Source organism: Maniola jurtina, chromosome 16, assembly GCF_905333055.1.
Source record: "Maniola jurtina chromosome 16, ilManJurt1.1, whole genome shotgun sequence".
Lineage (NCBI taxonomy): Eukaryota > Metazoa > Arthropoda > Insecta > Lepidoptera > Nymphalidae > Maniola > Maniola jurtina.
The window spans coordinates 12,903,250-12,928,429 of record NC_060044.1 but is presented as its reverse complement, the minus strand read 5'-3'; the positions used below and the strand labels follow the sequence as shown (position 1 = coordinate 12,928,429).

Genomic DNA, 25,180 nt, shown 5'->3' with positions numbered 1-25,180 from the left:
ATATTCAATAAGTAGGTACATAGGCATGCTCAAGTTCTTGAAAGACTTGGTAAGCTGGCTGGTGCGGATCGATGGAGCCCATAGGGGGTTTAAAGTTTAAACCTCAGAATAAGCAACGTTCTCTTATATAATCGAGCGTATAAACCATAATGTTTGTTGCAGGTCCGCGGAACCCCAACCCTGCATTATCCAAGTGCGCTCTCTTTCATGCATATGATCAAATAGAACGCTGCTACGCCGGTGCGACAAGATAGGCCACATCTAGCTGCGCCATGTGGCGCGTGCTGCTGGCCCTGGGGGCCGCGTGCGCCGCCGCGCGCGCCTCGCAGGATGTGGTGCGCACCTTCTCCGACCCGGTCGCCGCGACCGGCTCTCTCTTCAACCACCTCGTGGTCGACCGCAACACGGGCCGCGTGTACATCGGCGCCGTCAACAACATCTACCAGCTGTCCCCCGACCTCGAGGTCGTGCAGTCGATAGAGACGGGCCCCGTTAACGACTCCGCGCAGTGCACCTTCGATTGCCCGCCCAACTTCGTGAAGAAACCCACGGACAACGTCAACAAAGCGCTCGTGATCGACTACGCGACGAGCCGCCTCATAACGTGCGGCTCGGTGCTGCAAGGGCTGTGCTCCGTGCGCAACCTGAACAATATATCCCACGACGTGCGCGAGGTCCGCGAACCGGTCGTAGCGAACAATGCCAGCGCGTCCACCGTAGCCTTCATCGCGCCGGGGCCTCCCAATCCGCCTATGACGCAGGTCATGTATGTCGGGGTGACCTTCACGGGGAATTCGCCCTATCGCTCCGAAGTACCCACGGTCAGCAGTCGCTCCCTGGAGGACGACAGGCTCTTTATGATAGCGCGAACGGCGGTCACTACCGGCACGCGGATGTTCGTCAACTCGCTGTCCCGGGAACGTTACCCTATAAACTACGTGTACGGCTTTAGTTCCGAAGGATTTAGCTACTTCTTGACGACACAGTTGCGAGGCGTAGGTTTCGATACTTATTACAGCAAGTTGGTACGTGTTTGTCACGATGACGAGAACTACTATTCGTACACAGAGATACCTATGTCCTGTATGGGTGAAGGAGGAGGCAATTTCGGTTACAATCTCGTCCAAGCGGCATTTGTCGGAAAAGCTGGGTCCGTGTTAGCGGGCGAACTTGGAATAACCGCTCAGCATGATGTTCTATTTGCCGCGTTCAGCCAGAGTGAATCTATTAATACCAACACACCATCGAATTCATCAGCTCTTTGTGTTTACTCACTTAAAGCCATTCGCCGGAAATTTATGCAGAATATTAAGACTTGCTTCAGTGGGAACGGTTCCAGAGGTTTGGATTTCATCTCGCCATCGCATGATTGTATCGGAACCAAGTTGCAGTCGATAAGTGAAGATTTTTGTGGATTAGATGTTAACACTCCGTTGGGTGGGGAACAGCCTGTGGAGGCAGTGCCGGTGGCGGTGTTCAAGAAGAGGCTAACTGCTGTGGCAGCCACGGCTACTGGAGATTACACTGTCGTATTTGCCGGTACTTCAGAGGGCCATCTTAAAAAGATCGTAGTAGAAAGCGCCACTTCAGCTTTCCAATATGGTGATATTGTTATGGATGAAAAATCGCCAGTGAATAAAGACTTATTCTTCGACACTCAGTTGATGCATTTATACGTGATGACGGAACGCAAAGTGTCCAAAGTGAAAGTTCAAGAGTGCAGCGTTTACAAATCGTGCCAGACGTGTCTCGGAGCCAAAGACCCTTACTGTGGGTGGTGTTCGCTCGAGAACAAGTGCAGCTTACGGTCGGATTGCCAGGAGGCAGCTAAGGATCCCCTGTACTGGATCTCCTATCGCAGCGGTCGGTGCACAACCATAACCCAAGTGACACCAAATCAGTTACAACGAACTACAGCAAGAACTTTAGATTTAGTTATTGAAAACTTGCCTACTCTTAATGGACAGTTTTTATGCGCATTTACAGCTTTAGATCGTACTCTTATAACTAATGCTACTAGGAAACCCTACGGGGTCAATTGTACTACTCCGCGTACTGATACTCTCCCACCTATTCCGGCCGGTCAGCATCACTTTACGGCCAAGCTATCTGTACGCACCACTCAGGGACCTGATTTTGTGGCTACTAATTTTACATTCTTCGACTGTAACACGTACAGCTCGTGCACACAATGCGTCAGTTCGTCGTTTCCGTGCGATTGGTGCGTAGACGGTCATCGCTGTACCCACGATACGGCAGAAAACTGTAGGAATGATATTCTAGTAACGGGCGTCAGTAGAATAGGTCCGAGTTATCGCTCCGGTCCCGGATTCTGTCCGACGATAAATTCAACATCCGACGGCACGAACGAAATCTTAGTTCCATCCGGTGTTAAAAAAGCTATTAAAGTCAAAGTTCACATTATCGGTCAGTTCATAGTGCAGACGAGGTTCGTGTGCCAGTTTAATATAGAAGGTCGAGTAACGCACGTTAATGCTCAACTTCTCGCTGATACTATTTATTGCGACTCAGTAGAATTTACTTATACATATCGGGCTCCCAATATAACCGCCTCGTTTGCTGTTATATGGGGAGGCTCGAAGCCATTAGATAACCCGAATAATACGCATATACTTATTTATCGGTGTAACGATATGGCGGATAACTGTGATATTTGTTTGGCGCTTCCTGAGAAGTTTGGTTGCGGATGGTGTCAGGGATCAGACCGGTGCGAGGTCCAAGAGCAATGCGGTGTCCCGAGTGTTGGGCTTAAGGATCCCCTGTACTGGATAACTAATGCTACTAGGAAACCCTACGAGGTCAATTGTACTACTCCGCGTACTGATACTCTCCCTCCTATTCCGGCTGGTCAGCATCACTTTATCTCCCAATTATCTGAACGCACCACTCAGAACCCAGATTATGTTGTAACTAATTTTACATTTTTCGATTGTAACACGTACAGCTCGTGCACACAATGCGTCAGTTCGTCGTTTCCGTGCGATTGGTGTGTAGACGGTCATCGCTGTACCCACGATACGGCGAAAAACTGTAGAAATGATATTCTAGTAACGGGCGTCAGTAGAATAGGTCCGAGTTATCGCTCTGGTCCCGGATTCTGTCCGACGATAAATTCAACCATGAACGAAATCTTAGTTCCATCTGGTGTCAAAAAAGCAATTAAAGTCAAAGTTCACATTATCGGTCAGTTCATAGTGCAGACGAGGTTCGTGTGTCAGTTTAATATAGAAGGTCGAGTAACGCAAGTTAATGCTCAACTTCTCGCTGATACTATTTATTGCGACTCCGTAGAATTTACGTATACATCTCGGGCTCCCAATATAACCGCCTCGTTTGCTGTTATATGGGGAGGCTCGAAGCCACTAGATAACCCGAATAATACACATATACTTATTTATCGGTGTAACAATATGGCGGATAACTGTAACATTTGTTTGGCGCTTCCTGAGAAGTTTGGTTGCGGATGGTGTCAGGGCTCGGACCGGTGTGAGGTCCAAGAGCAATGCGGTGTCCCGAGCGTTGAGCCTAAGGATCCCCTGTACTGGATCTCTCGTCGCAGCGGTCGATGCAAGTCTTTAACCCAAATAACCCAAGTGATGCCAAATATATTACAACGAACTACAGAAAAAATTTTAGATTTGGTTATTGAAAACTTGCCTTCCCTTAATGGACAGTTCTTATGCGCATTTACAGCTTTAGATCGTACTCTTATAACTAATGCTACTAGAAAACCCTACGGGGTCAATTGTACTACTCCGCCTACAGATACTCTCCCACCTATTCCGGTCGGTCAGCACCACTTTACGGCCAAGCTATCTGTACGCACCACCCAGGAACCTGATTTTGTGGCTACTAATATTACATTTTTCGATTGTAACACGTACAGCTCGTGCACACAATGCGTGAGTTCAACGTTTCCGTGCGATTGGTGTGTAGACGGTCATCGCTGTACCCACGACACGGCAGAAAACTGTAGGAATGATATTCTAGTAACGGGCGTCAGTAGAATAGCTTCGACCTATCGCTCAGGTCCCGGATTCTGTCCTATGATAAATTCTACAACCGACGGCACGAACGAAATCTTAGTTCCATCCGGGGTCAAAAAAGCAATTAAAGTCAAAGTTCACATTATCGGTCAGTTCATAGTGCAGACGAGGTTCGTGTGCCAGTTTAATATAGAAGGTCGAGTAACGCACGTTAATGCTCAACTTCTCGCTGATACTATTTATTGCGACTCAGTAGAATTTACTTATACATCTCGGGCTCCCAATATAACCGCCTCGTTTGCTGTTATATGGGGAGGCTCGAAGCCATTAGATAACCCGAATAATACGCATATACTTATTTATCGGTGTAACGATATGGCGGATAACTGTGACATTTGTTTGGCGCTTCCTGAAAAGTTTGGTTGCGGATGGTGTCAGGGATCAGACCGGTGCGAGGTCCAAGAGCAATGCGGTGTCCCGAGTGTTGGGCTTAAGGATCCCCTGTACTGGATAACTAATGCTACTAGGAAACCCTACGAGGTCAATTGTACTACTCCGCGTACTGATACTCTCCCTCCTATTCCGGCTGGTCAGAATCACTTTATCTCCCAATTATCTGAACGCACCACTCAGAACCCAGATTATGTTGTAACTAATTTTACATTTTTCGATTGTAACACGTACAGCTCGTGCACACAATGCGTCAGTTCGTCGTTTCCGTGCGATTGGTGTGTAGACGGTCATCGCTGTACCCACGATACGGCGAAAAACTGTAGAAATGATATTCTAGTAACGGGCGTCAGTAGAATAGGTCCGAGTTATCGCTCTGGTCCCGGATTCTGTCCGACGATAAATTCAACCATGAACGAAATCTTAGTTCCATCTGGTGTCAAAAAAGCAATTAAAGTCAAAGTTCACATTATCGGTCAGTTCATAGTGCAGACGAGGTTCGTGTGTCAGTTTAATATAGAAGGTCGAGTAACGCAAGTTAATGCTCAACTTCTCGCTGATACTATTTATTGCGACTCCGTAGAATTTACGTATACATCTCGGGCTCCCAATATAACCGCCTCGTTTGCTGTTATATGGGGAGGCTCGAAGCCACTAGATAACCCGAATAATACACATATACTTATTTATCGGTGTAACAATATGGCGGATAACTGTAACATTTGTTTGGCGCTTCCTGAGAAGTTTGGTTGCGGATGGTGTCAGGGCTCGGACCGGTGTGAGGTCCAAGAGCAATGCGGTGTCCCGAGCGTTGAGCCTAAGGATCCCCTGTACTGGATCTCTCGTCGCAGCGGTCGATGCAAGTCTTTAACCCAAATAACCCAAGTGATGCCAAATATATTACAACGAACTACAGAAAAAATTTTAGATTTGGTTATTGAAAACTTGCCTTCCCTTAATGGACAGTTCTTATGCGCATTTACAGCTTTAGATCGTACTCTTATAACTAATGCTACTAGAAAACCCTACGGGGTCAATTGTACTACTCCGCCTACAGATACTCTCCCACCTATTCCGGTCGGTCAGCACCACTTTACGGCCAAGCTATCTGTACGCACCACCCAGGAACCTGATTTTGTGGCTACTAATATTACATTTTTCGATTGTAACACGTACAGCTCGTGCACACAATGCGTGAGTTCAACGTTTCCGTGCGATTGGTGTGTAGACGGTCATCGCTGTACCCACGACACGGCAGAAAACTGTAGGAATGATATTCTAGTAACGGGCGTCAGTAGAATAGCTTCGACCTATCGCTCAGGTCCCGGATTCTGTCCTATGATAAATTCTACAACCGACGGCACGAACGAAATCTTAGTTCCATCCGGGGTCAAAAAAGCAATTAAAGTCAAAGTTCACATTATCGGTCAGTTCATAGTGCAGACGAGGTTCGTGTGCCAGTTTAATATAGAAGGTCGAGTAACGCACGTTAATGCTCAACTTCTCGCTGATACTATTTATTGCGACTCAGTAGAATTTACTTATACATCTCGGGCTCCCAATATAACCGCCTCGTTTGCTGTTATATGGGGAGGCTCGAAGCCATTAGATAACCCGAATAATACGCATATACTTATTTATCGGTGTAACGATATGGCGGATAACTGTGACATTTGTTTGGCGCTTCCTGAAAAGTTTGGTTGCGGATGGTGTCAGGGATCAGACCGGTGCGAGGTCCAAGAGCAATGCGGTGTCCCGAGTGTTGGGCTTAAGGATCCCCTGTACTGGATAACTAATGCTACTAGGAAACCCTACGAGGTCAATTGTACTACTCCGCGTACTGATACTCTCCCTCCTATTCCGGCTGGTCAGAATCACTTTATCTCCCAATTATCTGAACGCACCACTCAGAACCCAGATTATGTTGTAACTAATTTTACATTTTTCGATTGTAACACGTACAGCTCGTGCACACAATGCGTCAGTTCGTCGTTTCCGTGCGATTGGTGTGTAGACGGTCATCGCTGTACCCACGATACGGCGAAAAACTGTAGAAATGATATTCTAGTAACGGGCGTCAGTAGAATAGGTCCGAGTTATCGCTCTGGTCCCGGATTCTGTCCGACGATAAATTCAACCATGAACGAAATCTTAGTTCCATCTGGTGTCAAAAAAGCAATTAAAGTCAAAGTTCACATTATCGGTCAGTTCATAGTGCAGACGAGGTTCGTGTGCCAGTTTAATATAGAAGGTCGAGTAACGCAAGTTAATGCTCAACTTCTCGCTGATACTATTTATTGCGACTCCGTAGAATTTACTTATACATCTCGGGCTCCCAATATAACCGCCTCGTTTGCTGTTATATGGGGAGGCTCGAAGCCACTAGATAACCCGAATAATACACATATACTTATTTATCGGTGTAACAATATGGCGGATAACTGTGACATTTGTTTGGCGCTTCCTGAGAAGTTTGGTTGCGGATGGTGTCAGGGCTCGGACCGGTGTGAGGTCCAAGAGCAATGCGGTGTTCCGAGCGTTGAGCCTAAGGATCCCCTGTACTGGATCTCTCGTCGCAGCGGTCGATGCAAGTCTTTAACCCAAGTAACCCAAGTGATGCCAAATATATTACAACGAACTACAGAAAATTTTTTAGATTTGGTTATTGAAAACTTGCCTTCCCTTAATGGACAGTTCTTATGCGCATTTACAGCTTTAGATCGTACTCTTATAACTAATGCTACTAGAAAACCCTACGGGGTCAATTGTACTACTCCGCGTACTGATACTCTCCCACCTATTCCGGCCGGTCAGCATCACTTTACGGCCAAGCTATCTGTACGCACCACCCAGGAACCTGATTTTGTGGCTACTAATATTACATTTTTCGATTGTAACACGTACAGCTCGTGCACACAATGCGTGAGTTCAACGTTTCCGTGCGATTGGTGTGTAGACGGTCATCGCTGTACCCACGACACGGCAGAAAACTGTAGGAATGATATTCTAGTAACGGGCGTCAGTAGAATAGCTTCGACCTATCGCTCAGGTCCCGGATTCTGTCCTATGATAAATTCTACAACCGACGGCACGAACGAAATCTTAGTTCCATCCGGGGGCAAAAAAGCAATTAAAGTCAAAGTTCACATTATCGGTCAATTCATAGTGCAGACGAGGTTCGTGTGCCAGTTTAATATAGAAGGTCGAGTAACGCACGTTAATGCTCAACTTCTCGCTGATACTATTTATTGCGACTCAGTAGAATTTACTTATACATCTCGGGCTCCCAATATAACCGCCTCGTTTGCTGTTATATGGGGAGGCTCGAAGCCATTAGATAACCCGAATAATACGCATATACTTATTTATCGGTGTAACGATATGGCGGATAACTGTGACATTTGTTTGGCGCTTCCTGAAAAGTTTGGTTGCGGATGGTGTCAGGGATCAGACCGGTGCGAGGTCCAAGAGCAATGCGGTGTCCCGAGTGTTGGGCTTAAGGATCCCCTGTACTGGATAACTAATGCTACTAGGAAACCCTACGAGGTCAATTGTACTACTCCGCGTACTGATACTCTCCCTCCTATTCCGGCTGGTCAGCATCACTTTATCTCCCAATTATCTGAACGCACCACTCAGAACCCAGATTATGTTGTAACTAATTTTACATTTTTCGATTGTAACACGTACAGCTCGTGCACACAATGCGTCAGTTCGTCGTTTCCGTGCGATTGGTGTGTAGACGGTCATCGCTGTACCCACGATACGGCGAAAAACTGTAGAAATGATATTCTAGTAACGGGCGTCAGTAGAATAGGTCCGAGTTATCGCTCTGGTCCCGGATTCTGTCCGACGATAAATTCAACCATGAACGAAATCTTAGTTCCATCTGGTGTCAAAAAAGCAATTAAAGTCAAAGTTCACATTATCGGTCAGTTCATAGTGCAGACGAGGTTCGTGTGCCAGTTTAATATAGAAGGTCGAGTAACGCAAGTTAATGCTCAACTTCTCGCTGATACTATTTATTGCGACTCAGTAGAATTTACTTATACATCTCGGGCTCCCAATATAACCGCCTCGTTTGCTGTTGTATGGGGAGGCTCGAAGCCATTAGATAACCCGAATAATACGCATATACTTATTTATCGGTGTAACGATATGGCGGATAACTGTGACATTTGTTTGGCGCTTCCTGAGAAGTTTGGTTGCGGATGGTGTCAGGGCTCGGACCGGTGTGAGGTCCAAGAGCAATGCGGTGTCCCAAGCGTTGAGCCTAAGGATCCCCTGTACTGGATCTCTCGTCGCAGCGGTCGATGCAAGTCTTTAACCCAAGTAACCCAAGTGATGCCAAATATATTACAACGAACTACAGAATTTTTTTTAGATTTGGTTATTGAAAACTTGCCTTCCCTTAATGGACAGTTCTTATGCGCATTTACAGCTTTAGATCGTACTCTTATAACTAATGCTACTAGAAAACCCTACGGGGTCAATTGTACTACTCCGCGTACTGATACTCTCCCACCTATTCCGGCCGGTCAGCATCACTTTACGGCCAAGCTATCTGTACGCACCACCCAGGAACCTGATTTTGTGGCTACTAATATTACATTTTTCGATTGTAACACGTACAGCTCGTGCACACAATGCGTGAGTTCAACGTTTCCGTGCGATTGGTGTGTAGACGGTCATCACTGTACCCACGACACGGCAGAAAACTGTAGGAATGATATTCTAGTAACGGGCGTCAGTAGAATAGCTTCGACCTATCGCTCAGGTCCCGGATTCTGTCCTATGATAAATTCTACAACCGACGGCACGAACGAAATCTTAGTTCCATCCGGGGTCAAAAAAGCAATTAAAGTCAAAGTTCACATTATCGGTCAGTTCATAGTGCAGACGAGGTTCGTGTGCCAGTTTAATATAGAAGGTCGAGTAACGCAAGTTAATGCTCAACTTCTCGCTGATACTATTTATTGCGACTCCGTAGAATTTACTTATACATCTCGGGCTCCCAATATAACCGCCTCGTTTGCTGTTATATGGGGAGGCTCGAAGCCATTAGATAACCCGAATAATACGCATATACTTATTTATCGGTGTAACGATATGGCGGATAACTGTGACATTTGTTTGGCGCTTCCTGAGAAGTTTGGTTGCGGATGGTGTCAGGGATCGGACCGGTGTGAGGTCCAAGAGCAATGCGGTGCCCCTAGCGTTTTGCTTAATCGCCGTCAAACTTGCCCCAATCCCGAAGTACATTCTTTCAATTAATTGTTTTATTTTCACTATTTGGTAGTTGGCTCCACTGTTGTCGGAGTCATTGCATTGGTGCCATAGTAAAAACAGTTTGTAAAGGTGAGTACAGTGGCACAGAATAGGGTTCAATGGCACAAAAGGGAGGATGCCTTTACCCCAAGGGGTCCTTAATTGAGCAAAAATAATATTAAAAATATAACTGTTGTATAATTTTTCTTATTTTTTTTCTAGCATAACCATTACATTTTGTATAGTTAAGAATGATTAACATAAAAAATACGAATCTAGTAAGCATATTTGTTTTAATATTTCTACAGTAGGTAAATTTGTAAAGCAATTTTTTTAATTAAAGAACAATAAAGGCTTTTAATTAATTTATTTTACCTCCTTAGCTAATCTCATAACTCTTTCGAAATTATACCTACTCAAAATTATTATTATATTTTATATGTATGAAGACATACAAAAATAGAATGGCCGAAACGGAATGGGGACATTCTGTGTACAGGATGGCCGTATGTTAGCAGTCTGTTTATAGGTATTGGAGCTATAACAATTAATAAATGTCAGTCGCTATGCGGGCTGTGGCCATAGGCATGGCTATAGCTAGACGTATAGGTCGACGGTTAAAAGTAAAAATTAAATGAGTATTTTATATACTTCTGACTTCACGGAAGACCAGCGCTGTGCCTGCGTTCCCGACACAGGCGCAGCAAATGCTGAGTGGAGTCCATTTTGGCACCACTCACCACGTGTCCCATTTCATATTTTATTTATTTTAAGTTATATTTTTGTTGGTACCAAATAAACAGTTTTTCTTTCTTTCTTTCTTTCCATTTTGACGAAATATTTTGGTCCTTAGTTACAAGGATAATTTTTAGCCCGGATAGAGCTCCCACGGGATTAATTAAACAAACCTAAGTCCACGCGAACGAAATAAATAAAAACATGTTTAATTTTATTGTATACTAGCGACCCGCCCCGGCTTCGCACGGGTGGACACTACCACGAAAAATCCTATCTATTTTCCGGGATAAAATATACCCTATACGGATTCGGAAGGATCCCTCTAAGTAGGTAATGGTAAAAGAAATTTTGAAATCGGTCCAGTAGTTTTTGAGCCTATTCAATACAAACATACAAAAATACAAAGGTTTCCTCTTTATAATATTAGTATAGATAGGTATTTGTTGCATACTTCGGAAAGCGCGGCAAACGACCTCCCTAGATAGCTGATATCACTTTGCGATTACCTGGCGTTGCTTGCAGCTGTAGGTATTCTCTGTTTGTCTTTCTCGAACAGTGCATGAGTAGAGCCAAACTTGGGTCTGAATAAAAATCTTGCCTAGGTAAAGCGTTAGAATGGGTCACTCAAAACCTAGGACAATTTAACCCGTCAAAGACACAGATTTGTGCAAAGTTTTTAATAATTTTATTCGAATCCTGTTGTCCCCGTTAACGGGGACACGGTTAGCGGGGACAACGGGACTACACGAAGAAGACCCCCTGCGCCAGGCCCCTTTCAGAGCACTCCCCTCTCCCCTTCCAATAGAATTGGGATTCTTGGAATCCACATTTCGAGCGAGGTCCAATTTCGAGACCATTTGGAAGATAAAGCCAAATTACCCTCCAAAAAGCTTAGGGTGCTCTAAAGAGTTGTTTGACCTCATTCCACCCTCCTTTTTCTACAATCATACGGCATGCCACCGCAAGCAATTTCACCCATCACCACCTACCTGGGTGTCTGGTGCACTTCGACCGCCTGTAGTGCCAGATCCTTTTTTCCACGCACATGCAAACTGTGGAATTACTCCCTTCTGCGGTGTTTCCATTAGATTAAGTACAACATGGAGTTATTCAAACCAACAAATTCCTGAAAGGCCGGCAACGTATTGGCAGTTCCTCTGATACCTACTGCAAATGTTCATGGGCGGTGGTAATCACTTAACATCAGGTGACCCGCCTGCTCATTTGCTCGCTATTTTTATTTAAAAAATGTATGAAATTTTATTTTTACAGTGATATCGGAGTGAGAATGTGAATGCGGGTCAAAGGTTAGGATTCAACACACGATAATGGCATAGGAATATTCTTTTAGTTATTGTACTGATGATAATTTCGTGATTAACTTACACTTTAGATGTTGCGATTTATTGGCAAAAAGTCGTAATTAAAATGACATTGTAAAAAAATTAAAAAACACGACTGGCCTGCCTAAAAGCGAACCAAAAAATAATTCTTCTCATTTGAAAATGGCTAAACAGCTGCCATGTTGATTTTTTCCCAAAAAAATTATAGCCAGTGTCACTCGGGATGATGTAGATAAGAATTCTTACGATATCACATATTATATACATCCACTTACACTCTGAAAACATAACACTACTTTTTTGGGCAGTCGTGTAAAAAGACACTTCGCTTCGGTTCCCTTTCACACTGCAGGCGGGCGTTGCGCCTATTGCATATTATTATGTCAGTCTAACAGCATTGAGATTTGAAAAGCCTAAATCTATGCGGACGAAGTCGCGGGCATGATGTAATTATGAGTTTTAGTGTTTCCCACCTCAAAAGGAAGAAACCCTTAGAGGATCACTTCGTTGTCTGTCCGTCTGTCGTGTCTGTCAAGAAGCACTATAGGGTACCTATTTCCCGTTGACCTTTGAGGTACGGAATCCCAAAAAACAGCTGTATTGAGAACCACCTACTTTTGAAGTTGGTTAAAAACACGTCACTAATAGGTAAGAAATTATAAACAAAATGCTCATGATCATTCACTTTTAATCATATTCTAATAATAATTAACAAAATAAACTTAGAACTAGATCTTAAATCTATACTTACTAATTAATATTATAAATTTGAAAGTGTCTGTCTGTCTGTCTGCTAGCTTTTCACGGCCCTAAAGTTTAACTGATTTTGATGAAATTTGGTACAGAGTTAGCTTCATCCCAGGGACAAACATAGGCCCGGAAAATCAAATAGTTCCTGCATGATTTTAATTTTAAAAGGCGATTTCGTATGCGGCCAATGCAGAACAAGCGACTGTGTTGAGGGCTCCAGAAACTTCCATCGTCAGGTCGTGGCTGGCTAGAGCTTCAAATCTGTTGGGAGCTCTCTCGAATGGTATGCCTGTAATGTAAAGTTGGCATGTTAAATAGGTAAAAGCAGCAGCTTATACTTTTCATTGTATTATTGCCATAATCTGCAATAAAAAATCTTTTGGCAGTTTTTCATTGTATGTATAACTAACTATTCTCCATTTAAGGTGCATGTGACGGGTCTGCCCGCGAAATTCAAATTTAATATGGTTTTTCGCAATTTGTAAACTAATACAACAAAGTAGGCTTATGGCATTCTAATTGCGCCAATTGCAGTACCATCTCCACATGTTTATTTAAAAATCTTTACTTGAAAAGGTCCATATTTTTCAAAATGTTGGATAAAATACGGAAATGTTGGAGAAAATGGGAAAGTACGGAACCCTTAGTGCGCGAGACAGACTCGCATTTGGTCGCTTTTTTTTGTTAAAAAGAATATAAGCCATGGTAATCATGACTAATATTCCCCTTTCCTCTCCAATGAAGCGTAAAGCTTGTGCTAGAAGCGAGTATGCCAATGTTGTACGAGTAGGGTTTGAAGTGTCAACCTTTCGGAATTCAGTCCGCTCCTCTATAGATGAGCTATCGCGGCTCTGACATATTTCTTTTCTGGAGGACAGATGTAGCACCAATCACTTGCATGGATGACACTCACTTCTCAGTGAGGAGACAGGGATAAATACACTCACCAGTGAGGTTAACAATCTCCTTCGCACACTTCTCTGCTAACCCTTTGTGAGTGTTGACACCAAGATTGAGGTAGTGTAGCCCTGTCGGGTGACCGCGATATGACGTCATCCCACGCCTGCATTATTGTATCCCCTGAAAAGTACAGGAATATTATGTAATCTCTCTCTCAACAGTTCAAAAGCACTTGTAAAAGTTTATTCAATTAAAAAAATCTTCTCTAGCTGGCTGTTCATTCATTTTTATTTCTTACTAGATGATGACCACTACTTCGTCCAAGTGGATTTGGTTTTTTAAAAATCCTGTGGAAACTCTTTTGATTATCCAGGATAAAAACTTGTCTGGGATATCAATTTCCAGAATGCAAGCTACCTCTGTACCAAATTTCATATAAATCTGTTAAATTGATAGGCCTGTAAGAATCCTGTAAGTACTATTTGATTTTCTGATATAAAAAGTAGCCTGCGTCCTTCCCGAAATGTAAGCTAAATCTGTATAAAATTTCATCAAAATCGGTCAAACTGTGGGCTGTGAAAACCTAGCAGACAGACACACTTTCGCATTTTATAATAGTAGTATGGATTATGTAGGCACAATGTATACCTACATCTGTTTAAGGATGTTTAGCTATGTAGACAAGTCTGCAAATATGAAATGCCATTTCACTACATCATATCGACAATATTGAGTCCTACAAATTCATAATTTTACAGGAGAGCAATTATAATTTAGTGTAATTTATAATTTACTGTAATACTTACCTTCGCGACATTAGTGGTGGAGAAATGGCGCTTGTTTATAAGCCTAACGACGAAACGGTAGTTTTTGAAGGAATTTATTAACGCAGAGGAAATTTCGAACATCGTCTTAGCTATGATTTCGTACTCAGAATAAAATAATTTCTTTAAAAATCAATACAAGTTTTGTTGACAAAATAGGATTTTGAAAAATCACAAAAAACACACATGTGACATGACTACTCTATAGCACAGACCAATAACATATAGGATACTCTATAGCGTGTTTCTAGTTTATGGTTTATGGGAGCGTTCATGACATTTTTCTTATTCATTATACAGTCACGATGGGTAACATTAGATAGGGATTATGTAATCACTTTTTAAACCTAATCTAAAGACGTGTAACTTTTTTTTTATTCACTATAGGCAAGCGCTTGACCACAATCACACCTGATGGAAAGTGATAATATGGTCTAAGATGGGACGCATTTACCTAGAAGGTGCCTATTCACTCTGAACTGAAAAATATGGACTACTTTCGAAGCATCAAAAGCAAAACACACAGAAGCATAGATTCATATCAATAGAGTACAATTTTTTTCTTATGTTTTCATTATTCATTATTGTTTCAAACTCAAACTCAAACTCAAATTATTTTTATTCAATTAAACTTTTACAAGTGCTTTTGAATCGTCAAAATAATCTACCACTGGTTCGGAATGCTGTTCCTACCGAGAAGAACCAGCAAGAAACTCGGCGGTTGCTCTTTTCAAATGTACAATTTACAATAATATGCCATACTGTATACAAGCAATTGCAGCGCCGTGTATTGCTGGAGCGCATCAAATCCAAGCTTTTTTGTCATTTACATAATCTTCGATTGTATAATAAGCTTTTTTCAGGAGCATACTTTTAATAGATTTTTTAAACTTGTGTAAAGGCAAGTCTAAAATTGATTGTGGAATTTTATTATAAAATATTACACTCATTCCCACAAACGATTTTCCAACTTTCCTGAGGCGGAGCGTAGGATATGCGAGCCTATCACGGTTTCTAGTTTGCCGGTCGTGGAAATCACCGATTTTTTTGTAACTATGAATGTTTTGTCGTACAAAAATTATGTTAGCGTAAATATATTGAGAAGCTACTGTAAGAATACCTATTTCCTTAAATTTCTCTCGTAGGGAATCGCGCGGTTTTAAATTATAGATTGCGCGTATTGCCCTTTTTTGTAAAACGAAAATTTTTCCAATATCTGCCGCTTTACCCCATAGCAAGATTCCGTAAGACATAATACTGTGAAAATAGGCAAAATATACAATTTTTGCAGTTTCCACATCAGTTATCTGTCGAATCTTTCTAACAGCGTAAGCAGCAGAGCTGAGTTTACCAGCAAGTGTTGTTATATGGGCGTTCCATTGAAGCTTTGCATCTAAAGTTATCCCCAGGAACACGGTAGTTTCTTCTACTTTCAACGTTTGTAGGCATGTTGCCTAGATGTCTTTAAATGCTGGGAGTTGTTATGTTTTATTTAGTATTTTAATTTTAGTTCAGGGAATCAGACACCACACAGCTGCCAGCAGTGAGCCAAAGATAACTTGTTAATTTTTAAATAACTTTTTACGAGTTATTCTCTTACCTTCTATCTAGTTCTTATTTTTCGGCAAAGGAATCAACAATTACTTTCTATCACACTCCCCTAACATGCAATTCTGGATTAGTAAAAATATCATCTGTTCGTTCATTAGTCGGACTATATCTATGTTTTTCACGTTTTCATGAATTTTAATACGAACGTATAAACATGCATAAAATAAAATATATGTATTGTATCTGTATTCAAAAATTCCAAAAGCTGAACGCATATTACGACAGTGCTGCTCAGCGGAAAATAAACGCACTAATTCTTCGAATCGGGCGTAATCGGCTTCGCTCGTGCCAGTCACGCCTAGACTCGTTCGAAAAGCGAAACCGAAATCATTCCATGGCGATGTACGAAGACTGATGCTCTTGTCGTGGACTCCTTGTGCAAAACGGGCTTCATTGCATACAAAACCGAGGACAGTTGCTAAAAACAAGTTATTTTGTAACAATAATGTGATATAGGTCGTTAAAAGTGGTGTTAGTGTTTTAGTTACAACCAACAGTGTTTATACAAAGAAAAATTGTGAAGTGGTGCAATAGTGTAAAGTAGATCTGCCACCTGGCTCTGGATTCCAAAGGATTGTTTCATTTGTGAGATTATCACTAAACACGGTGAGTGGTAAATACTTAATTAGGATGTAACACATTAGAGAATCGGTGCCGTTTATTGAAATGGCTTCCGTAATATTGACTGGCGTGCGCGGTAATGGCTGACAATATTTTCTTCGTTCTCCGGTTGTAACCGGAGTTTTTGTGATAGCTGGTTATTGTACGATAGTTTTAGAGGCCTTGCGATCAATCTTCGAGTGTGCAATAGTGTTTTAGTGTCGGTCTCGCTGCGTAGGTGGTGGATTCGGTCGAGTGGGTGTAGGCGCTAGGCAGGGAATGCAATCAACAAGACGAGCACGACCGGTCGTGCCGTGTAGCGTTGAGTCTTCGGGTTATCGAATCACACTATCGAGCGCTTTACCTTTTTATGACTAGTTTGTACAGCATTATTTATTCCTTGTACGTTCTATCTAGACGTAGTATTGATGCCGTAGGAAACGTAAAAGTTAATTTTTTATGCATGGCATCAAATGAATGAATATTCAATAAGTCGGTGCATAGGGGATACTCAAGTTCTTGAAAGACTTGGTAAAAAAGTCGGCGCGGATCGATGGAGCCCGGAGGGGCTTTAAACCATAATGTTTGTTGTTGCAGGTCCGCGGAGCCCCGGCCCCGCATTATGCAAGTGCGCTCTCTTACATGCATATGATCAAGTAGAACTAAATAACTCGAAGCCCGTCCGTTCTTATTCCGTCATGACTATCCTGTAAGTATACTCGATGTCTCGATGTATTCAGTTGTTTCGAATATGATTTGTTTCCTTTTATTTATCGTTACGCTACCACGTTCACTCCCTCGTACGAACAGCATGCCAATTTGTATGATTTTTTGTTACTCCCCTTTATGATGCTGAGGCTTTCGTCGGCGTGTGACTATCAGTACACTGACCGCGTCGGGGCCGCCGGTGCCCGTTCATTCCTAGTACTAACCTATTTTTGTACGCGGCGATATCAAAACATCCGTTGCACAGGTTGCTAGTCTTTCGTGTTTATTTACGTGCTGCAAGGAGCTTACGTGTTCCCAAGTGTCGAATCGTGCATCATCTTTGTAATGGGTATCGGGACATTCTGTCGGTCGACGCAGTCTCCCGAGGCGGCTGGAACGGTCGAGCTAACGTAAAATAGGTTGGTACTGAGTCATCGAGGAAGACGGGCCGCGGGCGACCCCGTTCAGCTCGCGAACTCGCTCCGATCGCACCGATACCCCTCCGAGCCTTCGCGCACTCGCGTCTCCTTGTCGGTCTCAGTAGTATGTCGTCGAGTCTCGGGCGGGGAGCGGTGCGATGGGAACGAAGCGGCGGGCAGTGGCTGAGCGGGTGTCTCGCGTTGCAGATGGACGGGAGGGTGTCTGCGAGGGCGACAACGGTAGGCCACATGCGCCCGCGCCATGTGGCGCGTGCTGCTGGCCCTGGGGGCCGCGTGCGCCGCCGCGCGCGCCTCGCAGGATGTGGTGCGCACCTTCTCCGACCCGGTCGCCGCGACCGGCTCTCTCTTCAACCACCTGGTGGTCGACCGCAACACGGGCCGCGTGTACATCGGCGCCGTCAACAACATCTACCAGCTGTCCCCCGACCTCGAGGTCGTGCAGTCGATAGAGACGGGCCCCGTTAACGACTCCGCGCAGTGCACCTTCGATTGCCCGCCCAACTTCGTGAAGAAACCCACGGACAACGTCAACAAAGCGCTCGTGATCGACTACGCGACGAGCCGCCTCATAACGTGCGGCTCGGTGCTGCAAGGGCTGTGCTCCGTGCGCAACCTGAACAATATATCCCACGACGTGCGCGAGGTCCGCGAACCAGTCGTAGCGAACAATGCCAGCGCGTCCACCGTAGCCTTCATCGCGCCGGGGCCTCCCAATCCGCCTATGACGCAGGTCATGTATGTCGGGGTGACCTTCACGGGGAATTCGCCCTATCGCTCCGAAGTACCCACGGTCAGCAGTCGGTCCCTGGAGGACGACAGGCTCTTTATGATAGCGCGAACGGCGGTCACTACCGGCACGCGTATGTTCGTCAATTCGCTGTCCCGGGAACGTTACCCTATAAACTACGTGTACGGCTTTAGTTCCGAAGGATTTAGCTACTTCTTGACGACACAGTTGCGAGGCGTAGGTTCCGATACTTATTACAGCAAGTTGGTACGTGTTTGTCACGATGACGAGAATTACTATTCATACACAGAGATACCTATGTCCTGTATGGGTGAAGGAGGAGGCAATTTTGGATACAATCTCGTTCAAGCGGCGTTTGTTGGAAAAGCTGGGTCCGTGTTAGCGGGCGAACTTGGAATAACCGCTCAGCATGATGTTCTGTTTGCCGCGTTCAGCCAGAGTGAATCTATTAATACCAACACACCATCGAATTTATCAGCCCTTTGTGTTTACTCGCTCAAAGCCATTCGCCGGAAATTTATGCAGAATATTAAGACTTGCTTCAGTGGGAACGGTTCCAGAGGTTTGGATTTCATCTCGCCATCACATGCTTGTATCGGAACCAAGTTGCAGTCGATAAGTGAAGATTTCTGTGGATTAGATGTTAATACTCCGTTGGGTGGGGAACAGCCTGTGGAGGCAGTGCCGGTGGCGGTGTTCAAGAAGAGGCTAACTGCTGTGGCAGCCACGGCTACTGGGGATTACACTGTCGTATTCGCCGGTACTTCAGAGGGCCATCTTAAAAAGATTGTAGTAGAAAGCGCCACTTCAGCTTTCCAATATGGTGATATTGTTGTGGATGAAAAATCGCCAGTGAATAAAGACTTATTCTTCGATACTCAGTTGATGCATTTATACGTGATGACGGAACGCAAAGTGTCCAAAGTGAAAGTTCAAGAGTGCAGCGTTTACAAATCGTGCCAGACGTGTCTCGGAGCCAAAGACCCTTACTGTGGGTGGTGTTCGCTCGAGAACAAGTGCAGCTTACGGTCGGATTGCCAGGAGGCAGCTAAGGATCCCCTGTACTGGATCTCCTATCGCAGCGGTCGGTGCACAACCATAACCCAAGTGACACCAAATCAGTTACAACGAACTACAGCAAGAACTTTAGATTTAGTTATTGAAAACTTGCCTACTCTTAATGGACAGTTTTTATGCGCATTTACAGCTTTAGATCGTACTCTTATAACTAATGCTACTAGGAAACCCTACGGGGTCAATTGTACTACTCCGCGTACTGATACTCTCCCACCTATTCCGGCCGGTCAGCATCACTTTACGGCCAAGCTATCTGTACGCACCACTCAGGGACCTGATTTTGTGGCTACTAATTTTACATTCTTCGATTGTAACACGTACAGCTCGTGCACACAATGCGTCAGTTCGTCGTTTCCGTGCGATTGGTGTGTTGACGGTCATCGCTGTACCCACGACACAGCAGAAAACTGTAGGAATGATATTCTAGTAACGGGCGTCAGTAGAATAGGTCCGAGTTATCGCTCCGGTCCCGGATTCTGTCCGACGATAAATTCAACATCCGACGGCACGAACGAAATCTTAGTTCCATCCGGTGTTAAAAAAGCTATTAAAGTCAAAGTTCACATTATCGGTCAGTTCATAGTGCAGACGAGGTTCGTGTGCCAGTTTAATATAGAAGGTCGAGTAACGCACGTTAATGCTCAACTTCTCGCTGATACTATTTATTGCGAGCCCGTAGAATTCACTTATACATCTCGGGCTCCCAATATAACCGCCTCGTTTGCTGTTATATGGGGAGGCTCGAAGCCCTTAGACAACCCGGATAATACACATATACTCATTTATCGGTGTAACGATATGGCGGATAACTGCGGTATTTGTTTAGCGCTTCCTGAGAAGTTTGGTTGCGGATGGTGTCAGGGATCGGATCGGTGCGAGGTCCAAGAGCAATGCGGTGTCCCGAGCGTTTGGCTGAACCGCACACAGACTTGTCCTAATCCCGAAATTCATTCTTTCAAACCTCAATTAGGCCCGTGGGACGGCGGAACGAATATCACTATCGAAGGCATAAATCTAGGTAGAAATATATCGGATATCTATAACGGTGTAACAATAGCGGGTATTAAATGTCAGCCTATCATTGAGTTATACGTTAAAACGAGACGTATAGTTTGCACCGTCGATGGACCGGGTGAAGAGGTGCCGCGGGACGGGCCGGTCGTAGTGCGAGTGGCCGACTATCGCGGCGAATCTAAGCATCACTACGCTTTCGTAAATCCAAAAATCAATTCTATTCAACCCAAATACGGTCCACAATCGGGCGGCACTAAGCTACGTATCACAGGCGAGTATCTGAACGCGGGAAGCAATATACAGGCGTTTATCGACGATTTGCCTTGCGCTATTTTATCCGTATCTCACGAGGAAGCGGTTTGTAGAACTAGTCATTCGTATCAGCTCAAAATGGGCACGCTCCGGATGCGTTTCGATAATGGTATGCGCACTTTGGAGCGCGAAAAGTTCGAATACATCGAGGATCCCGTCGTCGTGTCCGTAGAGTCGGGCCCGCCGCTAGCGTCGCAACGTAAGCAACCCAAAGGCATTCCGTCCGGAGGGATAAACATCAAAGTAATGGGGCGTAATTTCCATTCCATTCAGTTTCCACAAATATACGTGTATCACGATAACCGACCCTACATAGCCCCTTGTCATAGAGTCGATTTTCAAAACCATCTCATATGCGAATCTCCCGGGATCGAAAGCGCCGGCTTGAACCTAGATCCCGATAGGCCTATGGAGTTAGAGTACGGCTTCAATATGGACGACGTTCAGAGCGTTCAAAATCTCACTAGTAAGACCGGGGACGCGTTTCTTCTCTACCCGGATCCGATATACGAGAAGTTCGATGAGGACGTAAAGTATTATAAGTCTGAATATTTGACCATCAACGGTCAGAACTTAGACCGAGCTTGCACCGAGAGCGACGTCGAAGTTCACATCGGAGAGAGCCTGTGCAACGTCACCTCTCTCGCGCGGCACCAGCTGACGTGTCGGCCGCCGTCGCGCGACGAGTTGCCGGACGGCGTCGACACTCCAGACGTCGTCGTCAAGGTCGGGCGCGCGCTAACTTATAAGATTGGTAAATTATCTTATTCTTCGCAAGCCGGCTTGCAGGCGGCGATAGGGAAGCCAGTATTATTCGGTGTTATAGCAAGTATAGTAATACTCATTTTAGTATTTGTCGTGTTTCTAGTTATGTATAGGAGAAAATCAACTGAAAATATTAGAGTTTTAAAGAATATGCAGGAGCAGATGGATATTTTAGAATTAAGGGTAGCTGCGGAGTGCAAGGAGGCGTTCGCGGAATTGCAGACTGAGATGACCGACTTGACGGGTGACGTGACTGGTGGTATTCCTTTCTTGGACTACCGCACGTACGCCATGAAGATCCTGTTCCCCAACATAGACGACCACGCCGTCCTTCAGTGGGAACGTCCAGAGCTTATTAGAAAAGAAAAGGGCTTGAGAATGTTCGGGCAGCTTATTATGAATAAAACATTCCTTCTATTATTTATACGTACTTTAGAAAGCAATAGATATTTTTCCATGCGCGATCGTGTTAACGTAGCTTCTCTCATAATGGTAACTTTACAGAGTAAGATGGAGTATTGTACTGACGTATTGAAGACTCTCCTCGCAGAGCTCATAGAGAAATGCATGGAGAGCAAGAGCCATCCCAAGTTGTTGCTTCGGCGCACCGAAAGCGTGGCCGAGAAAATGTTGAGCGCTTGGTTCACGTTTCTTTTGTACAAATTCCTACGCGAGTGCGCCGGCGAACCGCTGTATCTGTTGTTTAGATCTATGAAAGGTCAAGTAGACAAAGGGCCCGTAGACGTAATTACCTCCGAGGCGCGATACTCTCTGAGCGAAGAGAAACTAATTAGGCAGTCGATCGATTTCAAACCGATGACCGTGAGCGTGTCCATATCGCAACAGACCATCTTCGTCAGCGGCCTAGAGGCCACGACGGAAAACGTGCACGTGAAAGTACTCGACTGTGATACGATTAGCCAAGTAAAAGAAAAATGCTTAGACGCTATCTACCGCGCGACGCCGTACTCTCAGAGGCCGAGTCGTGACGAGTTGGACTTGGAATGGCGCACGGGCGCTTGCGGCCGCTTGATTCTGTACGACGAAGACAGCACCACGAAGTGCGAAGGCGAATGGCGCAAGCTCAACACGCTCAATCACTATCGCGTTCCCGACGGCGCTTGCCTGAGTCTAGTCGCCAAGCAGAGCTCGGTCTACAATCTATCCAATATGGAGAAGAACGACAAGTCGCACACTTACGAAACCCTAAATAGAGGCAAATACGGTTCCGCCAGTCCTCCGGCCAGCCCGCTCAAGTACGAACACGGGGGCGGCTTCAAGTACTGGCACCTCGTGCGGCATCACGACGGCGACGCGCACAAAGAGGGCGAGCGCGGAAACAAAATGGTATCCGAAATATACCTCACGCGTCTGCTCGCCACTAAGGGCACGTTGCAAAAGTTCGTCGACGATTTATTCGAGACTATTTTCAGCACCGCACACCGCGGCTCCGCTTTACCGCTCGCTATAAAATACATGTTCGACTTCCTCGACGATCAGGCGCTGCAGCACGCCATTTCCGATCCCGAAGTCGTGCACACTTGGAAAAGCAACTCTCTCCCCTTGCGTTTCTGGGTGAATCTGATCAAAAACCCCAACTTCGTGTTCGACGTGCACAAGTCGAACACCGTGGACTCGTGCCTGTCCGTGATCGCGCAGACGTTCATGGACTCGTGCTCGACCTCCGACCACATCCTCGGCAAGGACTCGCCCTCCTCCAAGCTGCTGTACGCCAAAGACATCCCCGTGTACAAGGAGTGGGTGGAGCGCTACTACGCGGACATCAAGCTGATGCCGGCCATCTCCGACCAGGACATGAACGCGATGCTGGCGGAGGAGTCGCGCCTGCACACCAAGGAGTTCAACACGAACTGCGCGCTCAACGAGCTGTACGCGTACGCCGTCAAGTACAACGAGCAGCTCATGGTGACGCTGGAGGAGGACGAGTTCTCGCAGAAGCAGCGGCTCGCGTTCCGCCTGGAGCAGGTGCACGGCCTCATGGCGCACGACTACAACGTCTGAGCACCAGTACCCACCGCCCTGTACATATACTGCCCCCGCACATATCTATGCTGGCGACTATTGTATATATTAGATAGTGTACAGTCTTTAATATTGTAATTTTTGTATAATTTCAGCGGTCCGATGTCGTTTTTTAATTTTATATATGAACTTTGTATTGATTTTACACGACGAATCCGACCGGCCGCGGTCGTGCCACAGTATGCATCGTAAACTAAATTGTGTATGTCTGTCTATGTGTGCTCGCGTCGTACGAGTTAATGTTACGTCGATCGGTGTAAAATGTGTGTCGCAAATGAAATCGCATGTGAGCTCGCCGGCGAGCGCTGTCGCTCGGCGGCGGGCGAATTTTAAATTTGTACTCGCAATCTACTTAACGAAATAACCGTCAATGATCCGGTGAACGATTCCATTATTAAATATCGTCGAATGTATGCCTCGTTTGATTGACGCGCAGCGCCATTGTCCGCCCGACGAAAGCCTCGCGCTCGGCAGCTGTCGCAGGGAGCGCGCGTGCCGCCTCGCGCTCGCCCGCGCTCGCGAGGCGGCGAGCATTACGACGCGGCCCTGCTTTTTCAGCCGGTACGTGAGGATCGCGGCGCGCACGGCATTCGCGGTCGCGAACAACGTTTACTGCATCCCCGCTTACGTGGTGTGGATGATGGCGCTGCGTTTGACCAGACCCTTGTACGCCCCTCTCTATTGGAAGATCGAAGGGCTCTTGTATCACTGGCTCTTGGGGATGGTGTCGCTGTGGTCCTGGACCGCCGGATATGAGAGTGAGTACCTTTCGATACTAACACCGACGAGGATGCTGCCACACGCTCACCAACCGTACTCACAACGTGGTTTGCGTGCATTTTGTAGGTACAAGTAACGGCGTGTACATGTTCGTGAGTTATTCGCGACATGCACGTGGGCATAGATACGACGTGTGACGTGTCCATAGGTGTATGGGTAAGGATATGGGTTTTATAAAACTGCCATACCCCTCTAAAGATGAACGTACTCTTATCAGAGTCGAACGAATTGAATTTTAGAATTCTGTATATGAAATCTGGCACACTTTCCTGCGTCGAATCGTTCGAATCGGAAGTGTGCGAGGTTTCATGAGATTTCATATGCAGAATTCTAAAATTCGTTTCGTTTGACTCGTTCGAGGCGTTCGGCTCGGATTAGTGTGCGTTCACCTTTAAGTTAGCCGCTTCCATCTTAGACTGCATTATCATCACTTACCACTGTAGGTGAGATAGCATTCAAGGACTAACTTGTAAATTGTAATGGGATGAGAAAAAAGTGTTAGATGTAAGTTGTATGTACTGTTCGTGCGCGTGCGCAAGTGTGGATCCACATTACGTTGTTTTAGTGACCAGGAAAAGGAAAATTACGCACTGAATTAATCCAGTATTATAACATACTGTATACAATACAATGATGACGTTAAATTGCCTGCGAACTTTTGCCATTGTCTGGTATTGTTATGTCAGGATTTCCACACGATGTTCCTTTTTTGCGGAAGATTAATTTTATGCGCGATAAAACAGTTTTGTTTCCCTAATTAGGTTAGTACGTGCTGTGTGGATAAGGTGAGTACTTAATTGTT

The 25,180-nt window shown here is 45.1% G+C and overlaps 1 protein-coding gene and 1 long non-coding RNA gene across 2 annotated transcripts; one reads left to right on the top strand and one right to left on the bottom strand.

The window, feature by feature from the left end:
- Window positions 1-12,733: 12,733 nt before the first annotated feature.
- Window positions 12,734-14,459, bottom strand: LOC123872950. The gene is made up of 3 exons (XR_006797574.1): window positions 14,263-14,459; window positions 13,504-13,636; window positions 12,734-12,845 (listed from the first exon to the last, which is right to left on the bottom strand). It is a non-coding gene; the product is annotated as an uncharacterized LOC123872950 (long non-coding RNA).
- Window positions 14,460-16,161: 1,702 nt separating this feature from the next.
- Window positions 16,162-24,011, top strand: LOC123873187 (plexin A3). Its single transcript, XM_045917910.1, has 3 exons — window positions 16,162-16,497; window positions 17,089-17,200; window positions 17,826-24,011. The coding sequence occupies exon 3, from the start codon at window positions 17,881-17,883 to the stop codon at window positions 23,575-23,577; it is 5,697 nt and encodes a 1,898-aa protein (XP_045773866.1). The 5' UTR covers window positions 16,162-16,497; window positions 17,089-17,200; window positions 17,826-17,880; the 3' UTR covers window positions 23,578-24,011.
- The last annotated feature ends 1,169 nt before the right edge of the window (window positions 24,012-25,180 follow it).